The sequence below is a fragment of the Musca vetustissima genome, unplaced genomic scaffold, assembly GCF_032173495.1.
Source record: "Musca vetustissima isolate MV318-11 ecotype Yass unplaced genomic scaffold, APGP_CSIRO_Mvet_v1 utg7560, whole genome shotgun sequence".
Lineage (NCBI taxonomy): Eukaryota > Metazoa > Arthropoda > Insecta > Diptera > Muscidae > Musca > Musca vetustissima.
The window spans coordinates 125,691-140,853 of record NW_026878577.1 but is presented as its reverse complement, the minus strand read 5'-3'; the positions used below and the strand labels follow the sequence as shown (position 1 = coordinate 140,853).

At 38.3% G+C, this 15,163-nt stretch overlaps 1 protein-coding gene across 1 annotated transcript; it reads left to right on the top strand.

The window, feature by feature from the left end:
• Nucleotides 1-8,297: 8,297 nt before the first annotated feature.
• LOC133323339 (protein hairless) lies at nt 8,298-13,440 on the top strand. The gene is made up of 6 exons (XM_061532279.1): nt 8,298-8,381; nt 8,448-9,072; nt 9,184-9,675; nt 9,842-9,977; nt 10,086-10,123; nt 10,193-13,440. Exons 1-6 carry the CDS (start codon nt 8,298-8,300, stop codon nt 13,438-13,440), a joined length of 4,623 nt encoding a protein of 1,540 aa, XP_061388263.1.
• Nucleotides 13,441-15,163: the final 1,723 nt, after the last annotated feature.

Below are 15,163 nucleotides of genomic sequence, written 5' to 3'. Positions count from 1 at the left end.
TCCTAACTCCAAACTTCATGCTAAATTTCCCAATCTACCAAAATACCTCAATTCGACAATGCTGCAGTAATCTTATTTCCAAATTTCATTGTTCCAGTTCTATCGGTTCCTTCAAATCCAAATTGTACTAAATATGATACCATTTCGTGCATACAGTTACAAATCTCCAAAACTACCTACACATCGCTATCCTACGGTAATGTTAATTTCCTTTGTAACATCTATTCTACACTCCATCAGTTGCGTGTACCGCACATTCTGAACAGGCAAAGTTTTGTTTCACTTCCTCGCACCCCTCTCGCCAACAAACTCAGAATTTGCCAAATAAAAATTTTCCTTATGGAAAAGTCACTTTACTCCATTTATTAGTAGGTATAGAGTTTGTTTTATATTCTCTTTTTTGTGCATTCGTCGCAACAAAAACAATATATTTTTACAGCAAAAGAAAATAAAGGCTTATGATATTCTAGTCTCTATTTTCTGCAGTGGAGGTAAGTAGAATTAATTATCATTTTAAAAAAATAATTAATTACTAAGTCTTGATTTAGATTAGGCGAGTTTACTTGCGGCAAGTCTTTGTTTGTAGGAGAGAGGGGCAAGGGGTATAGAAATGAAAAAAATTGCTCGTACCGACAATTTTCTGGCAATTCGTTTTGTGTATTTCATATTTGTTGACATTTTATATATATTTAAATGTGAAAAAAAAACAACAAATAAAAGAATATTTTGGAAACCGAATTGCCTTGTATAGACGCATGGAGCAAGTTCAAAAGAGAACGATTAAAATTGCCGCAAGTAAACTCGCCTAATATAAATCAGGACTAATGCGATTTTTATGCTTGTGATGATCCTCGTCGACTTCCAATCGATATCGATTTCTAAAGCCCTGGTTTTTCTGTTGGTTGTTTTGATTCCCTCCTCGAAAAATGACATATCATGTGTTATCATTTCCAATTGACTAGCAACCAGTTTCCTATTACACCTTTTGTTTTAATGTCAATGCAAAATACTTGAAAACATTTTAATTTAATACAAGACAAAAATATAAAAAATAAAAAGAAGTAAATATAAATAAATTCACTTAACGATTTTAACAAATGGATATATGTGTATGTGAAATATCATCATCCAAAAAAAAAAATATTAAGAAGAATGGCCGCTCCATAGCAGGAAGATGAATTAAACAACAAAAGCAAGCGAGCGAACAGCAACAGCAATAACGACAAAAAATACCATTTTTTATTTCCATTTTCCCACGCTCATGGGAAATTTCTCACGAGTTGTTGTTGTAACCGCGTGAGAAAATTCCCTTGGCTGCACGCCGAATGCAGCGCAGCCTGCAGTCGGCACACATATGGCAACACTTTATGAGATTTTTTCTTCATCGTTGTCGTCGTCGTTTCGTTCGTGTGTGTCTGCTAACAAATTTATAAGTTGTGCTCCGCATTTTTTGGTTTTTATTCTATTTTGTTAATAATTTTTTACAAAAAATTAACGCAAAACGAACGTTAAATATTGTGTGCATGTAAGAATATACAAATTTTATTGAAAATATCACAAAATAAGTATGAAAAACATGTTGCGATAATTGGTGATTAGAAAGAAGACGTGAAAAAATTGTATGTTCTCTGCTGCTGCTTCTTCTTCTTCGTCTATGTTAAAAACTCGTACGCGACTTCATGCTTTTATTTTTTTGTGTTGTGTTGTTGTTGCTGCTAATGTATTTCGTGTACATATGCCCGTGGTGTGGTGTTTGTTTGTGTGTGCGTGAAAAAGAGATGTTTCTGTGCATGTGTGTCTACATCAGAAATGTGTTGTGTTAAAAACGACAAAAAATAAAATAAGAAAATAATTAACAAAAAATAAAATTGGATTAAAATTCCATGTAAAGAAAAAATAACAAAAACAATCTTTCCGATGAATTTCCGTGCAAAATGCCAAACAAATAATAATTTATTGCCAAACACAAACTAAACAAAAAAAAAAAATAGTTGGGAAAAACTGTAAGGAAAGAAAAAAAAACGTTGACGTTTCTTTTCCTGCTGAGTGTGTGTGTGGTTGGTTGGATGGTTGAAGAAAACTCCAAAGAGAAGAACCACCAAAATCAGTGAGTGTTAGTTCTCTCCTATTTTTCTACATTTCTTGAAATCATTTAATAAATCATATTGTACTCCTCCCACCTCTCTTGCTGAGATGAAGTAGTCATAAAACAAATTTTGGAACATTTTAGAGTTGTTTCAAAATTAATTAAAAAAAAAAACAAAAACAAATTCGTTCAATATTGAGAAAAAAAGATTGGGCTTATTGTCATCAAAACCGTTACTATATGTTTCATACATTCTTCCCTCTTCTGTTGTTGTTTGTCTGTCTCATATGTCAGTTTGTCCGTCCTATGCCGTGTTCACATTTTCCCTCTTTAAAGTAATTAGACAGGAAATCCATAACAACAACAAAAACAACACAACCGTCAGAGCAGCCCTGCCGACGAGTATTACCAGCAGCAGCACCAGCAAAATAGACTTTTCAATTGTACACCAACAACTTTTTCCTCACAGAGATATTTGCTGTTGTTGTTGTCTTGTTGGTTGGTTGACTCGCTGGCTGGCTGACTGTCTGAATGGCAGTCTGTTTGTCAGCCGTGTTAAGGCGGAAGGAAGAAGAAGGGGTGCTTATTGCATTTGTCGCTCGTTCGTTCGCTCGCTTATTCGTGCTCCCATTGTGTTTTTCCTTTCTACATTATGGCTTTACACTACTTTATTTTGTTGTGTTGTGTTTGGTTGGTGTGCCTTCGTCGTTATTATTGCTGCTGCTGGTATTGTTGTTGTTGTCGGTTTTATGTGTTAACATTCAATTCAGTACTGTTAAGTGCAACTCTTCTTTCGATCGGTCGGTTGGTCGGTCCCTCTGGTGTTTCTCTTATTGATGTGTAAACTGTTGTGAGTGAGCATGGGTGTGTGTGTGTTTGTGTGCATCAAAGAGCCTGTGTGTTGTGTTTTTTATTCACTGCCACAAAAAATTCTTGATACGTTTTGCCACACTGCGGCACTGCCGCTGCATTTCATGTTGTTGGATCTCAATTTTCAACAATGATGATCGGTACATTTTTCCCCTTTGAGATGCAATAATACTAATGTGCTACCTTTGCAATTAATGGGAATAATAGAGAGTAGGATTTTTGGAACAACTCTAGTTTAGTAAAAACGATCAGATTTTTCTGAAATTTTTTCCAGAGGTAGGTATTTTTACCCTGATTATGGAGATATATTTTTTTCAGATATATTTGACCCGGAAGTTCGGGTACGGGTACCCGGTTATATCCGGTTCTACGGATGCGGTTATCTCAACCCCCTCTAAAAATCGAACTTGGGTCCATTATAGTCCCCCTCCAATCCTGACTCAAATTATAGACCACAATTTGCCCTTTCCAAAATGGTGCGACATGTGGCTTTCTTCTTTAGAAGAAAGTCTTCAATCTACACAAAAAAAAAATCTATTTAGAAGAAGTTTCTGTAAAAACGATCAGATTTACTGGAATTTTTTTCCAGGGGTAGGTTTTTTTACTCTAATTTTCGGGATATATTTTTCGTCCATATCTCGGGAACGATGGACTTCCCTATATTTTCGCGATCAGAGTGTAAAGACTTACCTGGACTTAAGTCGTCTATACAAAGGCGGATCGCTTTAAATATTAAATATAATGCAACATAGGCGGTGTTGGCCATAGGAGATTTGGAACAACTCCAGTTTGGTAAAAAGGATCAGATTTTTCTGAATTTTTTTCCTGAGGATATGTTTTCTTGGGGGACATATGTTAAGACTTACCTGGACTGAAGTTTAGACAAATGCGGATCGCTTTAAAATTTTTAATACCTATATTTTTATGTTGCATAGCCGGTGTTGGCCATAGGAGATTCGTAACAACTATAGTTTAGTCAAAAGGATCGGATTTTTCTGATTTTTTTCCAGACCTAGGTATTTTTACCCTTATTTTCGGCATATATCTTTTCTTGGGGGACGTAAGTCAAGACATACTTGGACTAAAGTCGTCTAGACGAAGGCGTATCGCTTTAAAAAATTTAATATATTTTTTATCCTAATTTTCGGGATATATTTTTACTTTGTAGACGTACCCGATTACCGGGTTATACCCTTTTATACGGATCCGATTAATACAAAATGGGTATCTGTCCATAGGAGAAAGTCTTAAATTCGAGGCCGAAGGGCGACCACAAATGGATTTTAATGTCATACCTTTGGATCCACAACAAAGGGAAATGTAGTGAAGAGTCATTTGAGTCAGGATTGGTGAGGGACTATAATAGACCCAAGTTTGAATTTTAGTGAGTTTTTCAAAAAAGGGTCCAAAACCCAGTTTTTCCCAAACGTTGAGATAACCCCTTCATATCTGGTATGACCGGTTACCCGGTCAAATAACCGGATATCCCCAAAATTTGGATAAAAAGGTCATGAAAAGGGCAAATTGTAGTCTATCATGTGAGTCAAGGTTGCTGATGGAGCTGATGGATTTTCATGAGCTTTGAAATTTGTATTAATCGGATCCGTAGAAACGTGTATAACCGGGTATCCGTACACGTACTTCCGGGTCAAATAGTCGGGTAACCGGATATCCCCAAAATTAGGATAAAAATACCTACCTCTGAAAAAAATTCCCAAAAAAAATCATCGACATATGCCTATTAGAGAAAGTTCCCGGGATCTTTTTGAATTATGTTTTTTTTTTTTTGAAAGATTCATATCTTCATCTAAGAATTGATGGAAAATTGGGCTATTGCTATATAAAGGTTGCCACCCCTTTGCGTCCTTTTTAATGCGTCATTGTGAAATCGAAATAATAACCAAAATTGTAACTAATTTTAGTAAAAAAAAATTCTAAAAACGGTGCTAGGTGCTAGATCGTTTTTAGGTGCTAAACGAGTTTGAAAAGTGCTAAATATAGCATTTAAAGTGCTAAATTTGCAACACGGCTTGGGGGCTGACATTTTGTACACCAATGCCATTTGTCAATCGTCAGGTCAAATTCTCAAAGAATTTTCCAATCAAATTGGCTGCAATTTAACTTTTATGTAATTCATATAAAGTAGAAGACGTCCTCGGAATTTGTGGGAGTATGTCATTTTTAGTCAAATAAATCCAACGATTTGAGATTTAGAGGAAGGATCACATTTAAATCAGATCGTGTGAAGTAAATTTTTATGATTTTAATCACGTAGTTTCTAGATGTAAAATTCTAAGAATAAAAACGTGAAAAGTGGCGTATTTTTATTAAAAACGTTATTTGTGACAAAGCGTTTACAAATCTCTATCTTTAATCAAATCTTTCAAATATATGTACACTTTTCCTAGTTAAAAAATCTAACTATTTGTCTTAGAAGTTTGGCTGCTTTGGATGGTATGCTAATTATGGGTTCGATACTGTTTTCACAGCCACTTTGCATAGATATTCTTCTTCTTTTTATTAATATTTTAATTTCAAAGCGTACAAAAATCTCTCTCTTTAAAAAATAATATTAAAAAAAGGATAAACCTATAAACAAATTTCCTCTTTAAAAAATCCAATTTTTTTTACTTAGCACTTTGGCTGCTTGAGATGGTATGCTAATTATGGTATCGCGATACTGTTTTCATAAAGTAAGTCAATTCTCATTATTAGCTAATGACAGCCACTTTGCATAGATCTTCCTCTTCTTCTTTTTAATAATATTTTAATTGCACTGCTAATTCTATTACAGCAAAAAAAAAACGACAAATAAAAAAATTGAACTAAATATGATGCTCCCAATAAATACTGCAGAAAGAAAAGTTTGTAGTAGTAATCCCCCTCCCCCACCAGATCAGTTCATTCACATCAAGAGAAGGGGAAACCAAAACACTGTTGAAAAGTTGTTTTGTTGTTGTTCTTTTTTATATTTGTAGTGGTGGTGTTATTTTATTTTTTTGGCTTGTGCCGTCGCTCTTGTCATTTGCTTTTATTCTTCTGATGTTGTTGTTGGTTTTTTAATATTGGTTACTTGTGTGTTTGCTCTTTCGCCATAGTTATTAAAGCTAAGCTTGCTACTACGAAGAGATTATTTGTTATGTAAAAAAAAACACTAAATAAATGTGTTTAACTAAAGAAGAAGAATAAAAAATTCACAAAGATTTTTTGTATTTGGTGCCAGCCAGCAAATGCAATGCAATATTTATGCATTTTACAAATGACACGACGAGTGCCGTCGAATGAGCTGCCTGTCAAATTGCTGAAACAGTGTTGTCAACATTCTGTAAAAAAATTAAAGGGAACAATGTATTAAATCAGTGATGCTCATAATACTTGCATTGACATTTGTATGTTACTCTCCTGCTATGCTATACTAACGGCAAATTTAAATTGAGAGAGAATATGTGTGGTTTGTTGTCACGAAAACGTAAAGGGTTGAGCAACACTGTATTAAATTATCATTGTTATTAGATGAGATTTATTTTGATACAAACGTTGCAATTTGGTATGTGGGTTAGCACCCGTGTTGCCAATTTAGCATTTTTAATGCTAGGTTTAGCACTTTTTAAATTCTTCGTTTAGTGATCTAGCACCTTGTTTAGCATTTTTTTCTGAAATTAGTTAAAATGTTGGTTATTATTTCGAATTCACGTTGACACATTAAAATGTCTCTAAGTTTCACGCTATGGACATGATTTTCCAATGTTAAAAAAAGGATCAGTACATCTGTAAAAATATAAAAAGTCTTAAAGTTCGGCTGGTGAGAACTTTTTATATCCTGGACCATTTTTTGAGTATATTTTAATATACTCCACATTGTATATTAAAATATTCTCAAGAAATGTTTGGGTACTCCATATGGTTACTATATCATATCCTGCTAGAACATTGTTTACTCGGTAAAATGAAAAAAGAGCTATGTAAAAATCGTGAACCTAATTGGGAAACTTTCTGGAAAGGAGTTTTTTATTCAAATTTTAGCCACTTCAGAGTATCGATAAGATTTTATATTTTTTGTCAAACTGTAAAATTGTTCTTTCTTTGAGGCTAAAATAGATAAAGTAGGCATTACTCTATTCATATTTTCATATTTTGCATTTTCCGAATGTTAGCTGTACTGTACAAATTGTTGCCAATTTTGATAAATTTTACAGATTTTCTTTAAAAATTTTAAACTGTAAATGATTTTATCGGTGATTAGCTTCCTTAATTTAACGAAAAATAGTAAAATCTATTAGATTCTTGCAGTACGGAAACAGACCAATACTACATTTAATCAAAAACGTTGTGTTGACAACATTGTCTGAAAAAACCCCACCATACTGTTATAGTTCAACTGCAGCATAACATTTGTATAGGACTCTTGTGAATAACAACATAAAATGGGAAGATAATATAAAACAAAACATTGAATGAGAGAGGTAGGTAAGCAGGCCTGCAGGCTCCCCATCAATTGTGCATCCATTACCAAATACATATATTCACATTCTCTTTTTGTTGCTTGCTCTCCACATTGCATAGAACAACATAAGCTGCTGACAGACGATAACAGCTAGCGAGCTAGCAAACATTCATTGAAGCCAACAACATTCAAGGCGGTTGCTTAATGTTAATGTTAACTCACTCACTCTTCTGTACAGAGTTGTGTGATGTGATGTGAGTGGTGAGCGAACAACGACGAACGAAACAACACAGACAAGTGGGAAAAACTACGACAAAAATAATATAAAGATTTATTATTTACTTGGTATAATTATTATGTTCTTTCTTAAATCAACCATTTTCCAAAGAATATGATGCAAGGAATGTGAAATATATATATTGAAGTGTGAAAAATTGAAAATGAAATAAAATGAATTGACAAATGAAATTAATGTGTAAATCCATTTCAAATGAAGATGAAAAGTGGTGGCTGGCCAAAGAGCATGATGGAACGAACAACAAATTGAAAAAGGAAAAAAGAATTGCAATGTAAATACAAACAGACACACACACACATGCGCGCATATTGATGAAAAAATACGGTCGCCGCCTGGCTGGCTATATGAAAATTAATTCAAGAATTGTAAAATATAAAATAATAATATTTTTTCTTTTGTTTGTGTATTTATTTAATATAATTTTTTTATTGTTTTATAGGAATAATTGCCTGACGTTTATTTGGCAAATGTGAAGAATATACCTCCATATAGCCGCAAAAAACAATCTTCATATTATTTGTGCCTGGGGATTGTTGCCACCGTTGTTGTCGTCGTCTTGAGTTTTATCACATGTATTTTGTTGCCGTATCGACGATGTCATGAAAATTTTGCAAAACGAAACTGCAAGCGCAACGGCAACGAATGACAACGTTACGGAAAAGGAAAAACTCCAACATCCGATTGTAGTTGAAAAGCGTAAAGCAAAAACGTTAAAGAATAAAATATTGCAAAATGTTGCCGAACAACAGCAGCAGCAGCAGCGGCAACAGCATCATCCGAGTGTCACAGCACCATCACCACCTGGGACCGTGTCATCAGCAATAGCAATGACAGATGAGCTGACATCAACAAAAACACCGTCACCACCAACTACAACAACAACAGGGGATTGTAATACTTCGTTAAAAAATTTAGAAGACAAAGATTCCGATGCTATTAGCAGTAACAATTCGAACAGGAGTACTAGCAATACTACAACAGCAACAAATAGTAGCAACAGTGATTTAATAATTGCCGAAGCAGCAAAAATTCTATTAAAGAATGGCTTAAATGGTACCAATGCCGCTGCAGCTGCTGCTGTTGCCACAGCCACTGCAACCCTTCTAACTGCGGCAGCTAATTTTCAGCTGCCACAGCAACAACAGCAGCAAAATCTAGAGTCCTCAACATCATCTACATCTCCTACGTCGTCGCCGTCTTCGTCGTCAACAACGCCTGCTGCCAATGCCACTGCTGCTGCTGCAGCCCATGCTGCACATTTAGTGGCCATAGCAACGGCTGCTGCTGCGGTAAATGCCTCTAATATACATCATCATAAACGTTTGACCAATACATTGGCTGCCTTGAATAGTTCTGCATTTAACAACAACAATAGTTCTTCTTCTTCTTCTTCTGCGTCTTCAAAAAATTCCTCATCGACAAATCAACAATTGAACAATGGCTCATTGCTGGGATCTCCAAATTCAACGTCAACGAAATCATCAGCGGCAACACCCGCATCTAGTACTGCCGCCTCCACCACCACCAGCACCACCACAGCTACATCGCAATTTGCCAAACCATTTAAATCTTCTAACCAGAAGGGTAGTTGCGGTAACGCCAATACAACAACAAACACAATGTCAACAGTATCCTCCATTGGTGACTTGGGTGTTATTGATTATACGGTAAACTCATCGTCGTCAAGTAGCCAAAATAACAACAACCACAATACCAATTCCTCCTCGTCATCTGCGATTATAAATCTATCTTCATCTGCAAATACCAACAACTCTGGTAGTCATCCTCATCATCATCATCATCATAAAATTTTCCATAATAACAATACGCATCAATATAATCGTTCAGATATTGGCAGGAATCCGATATCTTCAGCAAATAACAATAATAATAATCATTTTCATAATGCCAAAACCAATGTTAGTGGCGGTGGTGGTGTTGGAGGATTTGGTGGTGGACGTTTACAATTTTTTAAAGGTATGTAATTGAAAATTATTAAGGATTGGGTTCATTCCTTTTTGAACAATGATGGTACACCCACTAATAAAACATAACATTGTTCAAAAAGAAAATGTCCAATGCCAACCCATTAACTCCTCCTTCTAAAAATATTTCTTCTTCATTTTTTTTTTTTTTTTTGCAGATGGCAAATTTATTTTGGAACTAGCACGTTCCAAAGATGGAGAAAAAGGCGGTTGGGTTTCGGTTCCCAGAAAAATATTTCGTACACCATCAGCAGCAACGTCATCAACTGTTACTCCAACAGCAACAGCCCCAACATCTGGCGGAGTAATACCATCGCCATTATTACACGCTTCTCCAGCATCGATAATCGGCTGCGGTGGTGCTGGTGGCGCCAATGGCGCCAATAATGCCGCGACCGGCGTTTCCTATACTAAGAACGAATGTTCCAATTCATTAAGTTGTACGTATAATTAAAGTGGTTTGAATATAGTCAACAATTATCGTTTTCTTTTGTTTTCATTTTTTTCAGTTTCCGATGACAATAGTTCCCTACAATCTTCACCATGGCAAAGAGATCATGGCTGGAAACAAACGGCGCCACACAAAAATATTTCAAAGGAAATGTCGCTATTTTATCACAAGCCCGCATATCGAAAACTTACAACTCCGGCTCTCTTATTGGCACAGAGAAAACGTAGAAATCCCTACAACATGATAACATTGGAACATGGTGAATCATTATTTGAAGCCAAGAGAAAAAATAGTAGTGATGATGATCGATCGCTTCAGCCTCTGGAAACATTGGATAATCAAACTCAACAATCACCAAAATATACGCAAGATGTGGAGGCGAAAGTTGAGCCACGTGAAAATGAAAATTACTGCAATCAAGAATCTAAAGGCGGCATAGCGGATGAAGAAGAAAAGGCAAACACCAAACACCATGCAAATGATGAAGAGATGAAAACAAATGATGACACCAGGAAAACTGCTGATGATCAAACGGGGGAAAATGCCGAAAATTCAGAAAGAAAAATCTCAAATGAATGTTGTGAAGATGTGGAAATGTCCAAGATATCTTCTTCATCCATTAAGAAAGAGGATTCGCCGTCAAGTCGTGAGACGGAAAACAAAAACCAATCTGACGATGGTAACCAAGAAAAGGACGTGGTGGAAAAAATGAATACCAGTGACTGCGAGGCAGATATTTTGACGACGATGGAATCGTCGAAGAAATTATCATCATCATTAAATGGTAATATCCCAAATGAAGATTCCAGCGGTAATCATGTTCAAGGAACTGTGTTGCCAAACAAAGACGAAATACAAACAAAAACCGAATGTCGTCAGAAATCAGGAGACGAGGAAAAAAGACTTAAAACGACGGAAAGTAATAAATCAAGAGCCAAGCTCATTTCAATCGTACAAAAGCTTATAGATGCTTCTGCATCTCGAATAGCAGAGACTGGTCCTCCTCTATCGAACAAAACCATAAACAACCAACAACAACAACATTCGCCACCAACACCGTCGGTCAATACTAATAACGGCGCAGCTACTGGTGGTGGAGGAGTAGATGGATCCCATAAACATTTCCAAAGTTCCAAAGTATCTCCGCCATCTAATACAGCCGCTTCACGTCTAGTCGAATATCACCAACAGCATGTGTCACCACGAAAACGTATACTAAGAGAATTTGAAAAGGTATCATTGGAAGATAATTCCACAACTGCTGCTGGCGGTAAAAGAAGTCGTGCCAAAGGCAGCAACAACACCAATGTCAATATGACAACCGGTTGTGGGACTGGCAATGTTCAAAATATGACATCATCATCATCATCATCATCGTCATCGCCCATCAGCAAATCATCATTTCCAGCTAGTTATAATGTCCACAACAGTTCCAACACCGGCACCGGCATTAGATCATCAGGGACAAGTGCCGCAAGCACAGCATCTTCAGCTCCCACCAAACTATATAGCTCATACAGTATACATTCCCTATTGGGAGGAAATTCTTCAAGTTCTTCATCTTCGTCTCCGTCGTCGTGCAAGAAATCACATGATTTACCAGCAACCATAACAAGCAATTCTATGGGATATTCATCATTAGCATATCAACATTCACCTGCTGCTTCATCATTACCGCCTCATCATTCGCCAAAATCCCCAGATGGTGGTCATCAAGCGTCAACATGTGGCGGTAAATCTCCTTCTTCCTCGAAATTGAAAAGGTCTCCGCCATACAGTTCGCCCATGCGAGAAACACATTCAAGAAGTCCTAGCGCCAACTCGACACATAGCTATGATTATGGCCGACGATCACCTAGACTAATGACAGACATCTATAATAAGATGAAATATTCTGGAGTACATGAAAGTTCGGCGGGTTCATCTCCGCACCATCAACCACAGCCACCGCCACAGCAACATTATCAACATCATGTTCCGCAAAGTTTTTATTCGCCCTATATGACTTCACCACATTATGTTCCACCAGCGTCGTCAACATTGTCTGCCGCCGCTAGCACCCTTTCTTCCCCATCGACGGCGTCGACATCTTCGACAAGCACAACGTCGACTACTAATAGTTCCCGTTCACCACGTCACCATTCTTCCGCCTTTAGAGCAACCACACCAACATCATCCACCACCGGCGGTGGAAGTCATCTTCATCATCAACAGCAACAACAACATAACATTCCAACGACTCCACGGGGGGATTTATCTCCGCAGCGATCAACGACAGCTTCACCTCGTGAAACTACACCTCGTACTGTACCAAAAAAGACTGCTTCAATACGACGACAATTCGCTTCACCAACCACCACTACAACGAGTAATAATCATAGTAGTTGTCCGTCACCTTCTTCCGAAAATCGTGTTGAAGACAACGATCGCCGGACACCTGTATCACACCATCAACAACATCAGCAGCAGCAACAGCATATGTTGCACCGCTCCTCGCCTAGCAGTGCGGCGGCGGCATCAAATATGCAGACATCACCCATGCATCCGTATTCGTACATTTATGGACCTGGCACAAATAGTCCACATCATTCTACATCTGCTGTTTCGCCTACAACAGCAAATAATTCATCTGCAGCAGCAGCCGCCGCCGCTGCGGCAGCCGCAGCTGCTTCATACATTCCAACCGTTGTAGGATCTCCCTATTATCATCCATATATTTCTACGTTGGCGGCAATGCGTCATCCACAAATGTGGATGCAACACTATCAAAATGCTGCTGCAGCCGCAGTTGCAAATCCTGCTCTGCTACAAGCATCTCGACATCCTGGCATGTTATCAGCGGCGGCGGCAGCAGCAGCATCACGTATATCGCCACCGTATCATGGTTTTCAATATAATGGTGTAAGCAATGCAGCCGCATTGGCAGCTGCGGCTGCTGCCGCTGGTTTCGGTAGCACGTCAGCGGCTACCCCACCACAACACCACTCGGGCAGTGTATTACAACCACCGCCGCCGCCAGGATCAATGTTTAATCCAACGGCTCATGGCATGACGACGGCATCGTCATCGTCACATCCAGCCGCCATGCATGCAGCAGGTTTAGTCCCCGCGACAGGCATTTCATCATCGGCAGCAGCACCGCTACCACAGCCAACATCAGCTACGACATTAGGTCCAGCACAACCAATGACTGATACAATAACAACAGATCTTTCCAAAGCATCAAAGAACAATTACACAGCTAGCTCATCTTCATCATCAACGTCATTATCGTCTTCTTCTTCTTCACAATTAACAGGTATGTAAGATTGAACAGAAGTACATAATAATTTTAATTATCAAGCATGATAAGTCAACACGGAAGAGTAAATCGGTATTTTTGGACATATCTCTGACACTTGTTTCGCCGAGGAAATTATGATTAGATCCGCATACAAGTTACCACCTCCAAATCTGCATATTTATAGAGAAAATCATACGATTAAATAAAATTCGGCTCCATAGAAAAATATGATTTGAGGTCGGCCATGGCAATAGCCACTTACCATGGTAGGTCCGGCAACTAAGCCTAAAAAACTTGTTGAGCCGTCCAGGTATCATCAAGGCTCCGGTCTAATACAGTCGGGACCCTAACTGCGAGCTGTAGAACACTGGCACGGTGACACCGCAGCCTTAGGGAGGTCACTTTGGAAGGTAGTGACCTAAAACCTTTGAAGGCGCCATTCTCGCCTCGTCAGTCCTGGGATAATAGGCACTTGGTCATTTCCTCCGAGACTTTCCCCTCTCCAGGAACCGTTGATTGTCCGCGGCTGTTTATATGATATTCACATCTTACTTACTTACTTAGCTGGCTTATGACAACGGTTTTTTTTCCATAAGTCGAGCTTAAAAAAGTTTTTCAGAAGACCATTTTCTGAGAAATTGTCTTCTACTTGATTTTTCCATCGGATTCGTGGCCTTCCCCTTGGCTAGCTTTTATATGCCTTTAGAGCTGGGGCATTCTCATTCATTCTCACAAGATGGCCTAGTCAACGTAGTTGCTGCAACTCGATGGCGATATTCACCATCGACGCAGATCGGCCCATAGATCTTTGGGAGAATTTTCCTCTCAAACACTCCATGAACTGCCTCATCCGCTTGCGCAAGTACCCATGCTCAGATCCATACAACGGGTAATATCAGCGTCTTGTAGAGTGTGAGTTTGGTCTGGCGAGAGGTGGCCTTGCTTTTGAGTTGCTTATTCAGACCATAGTAGCATCTGCCAACACTATTCTACTCCGGATTTCAAAGCTGATGTTATTAGTTTTGTTTATGGCGGTACCGAGGTATATAAAATCGTTCACTACCTCGAAGCTGTAGTTTTCAAGTTCCACAGTTGGTCCGAGTCTACTGAACGTCTTGCGCGTCAATACCATCAGCTTGGTCTTTTTGCAATTTACTGCTTGTTCCACTTTGGCAGACTCCTCAATTTGTTCAAAGGTGACTGCTACCGCTCGCAATATTCGACCCATTATGTCGATGTTGAGTAACTTATGCTGTTTGGGGTACATATTGCCATTTATGTTCACATTTGCATCTCGTATGACCTTTTCCAGCAGGATGTTGAACAGGTCAGACGAAGTGCTCCGATAGGACCTTTCCTACTTTAACTACTGACATTGTACCAGTTAAAGTGATACTGCATAGCCGTATTAATTTTGCAGGAATGCCAAACACAGACATGGCTTTAAACACCTCTGAACGAACAGGGCTGTCGAATGCGACTTTATAGTCGACGAATAGGCGGAATGTGTCGATGTGTTTTTCGTGGATTTTTTTCCAGGATCTGGCGTAGAGTGAAAATCTGGTCAATGGTGGATTTGCCAGGCCTGAAGCCGCATTGGTATGGTCCAATAATGTCATTGGCCATTGGCTTCAGTCGTTTACACAGCACGCTAGATAGCACTTTATATGCGATGGGAAGGAGACTAATTTCTCTATAGTTGGCACAAATCGTCTTGTCTCCTTTTTTGTGCACGGGACACTGGAC

What these genes read in the sequence shown, in the direction of transcription:
- LOC133323339 (XM_061532279.1), top strand. Translation starts at nt 8,298, where the DNA reads ATGAAAATTTTGCAAAACGAAACTGCAAGCGCAACGGCAACGAATGAC. An exon ending in AAAAACTCCAACATCCGATT is followed by an intron (nt 8,382 to 8,447) that starts GTAGTTGAAAAG and finishes GCCGAACAACAG; the next exon opens with CAGCAGCAGCAGCGGCAACA. An exon ending in ATGTTCCAATTCATTAAGTT is followed by an intron (nt 10,124 to 10,192) that starts GTACGTATAATT and finishes CATTTTTTTCAG; the next exon opens with TTTCCGATGACAATAGTTCC.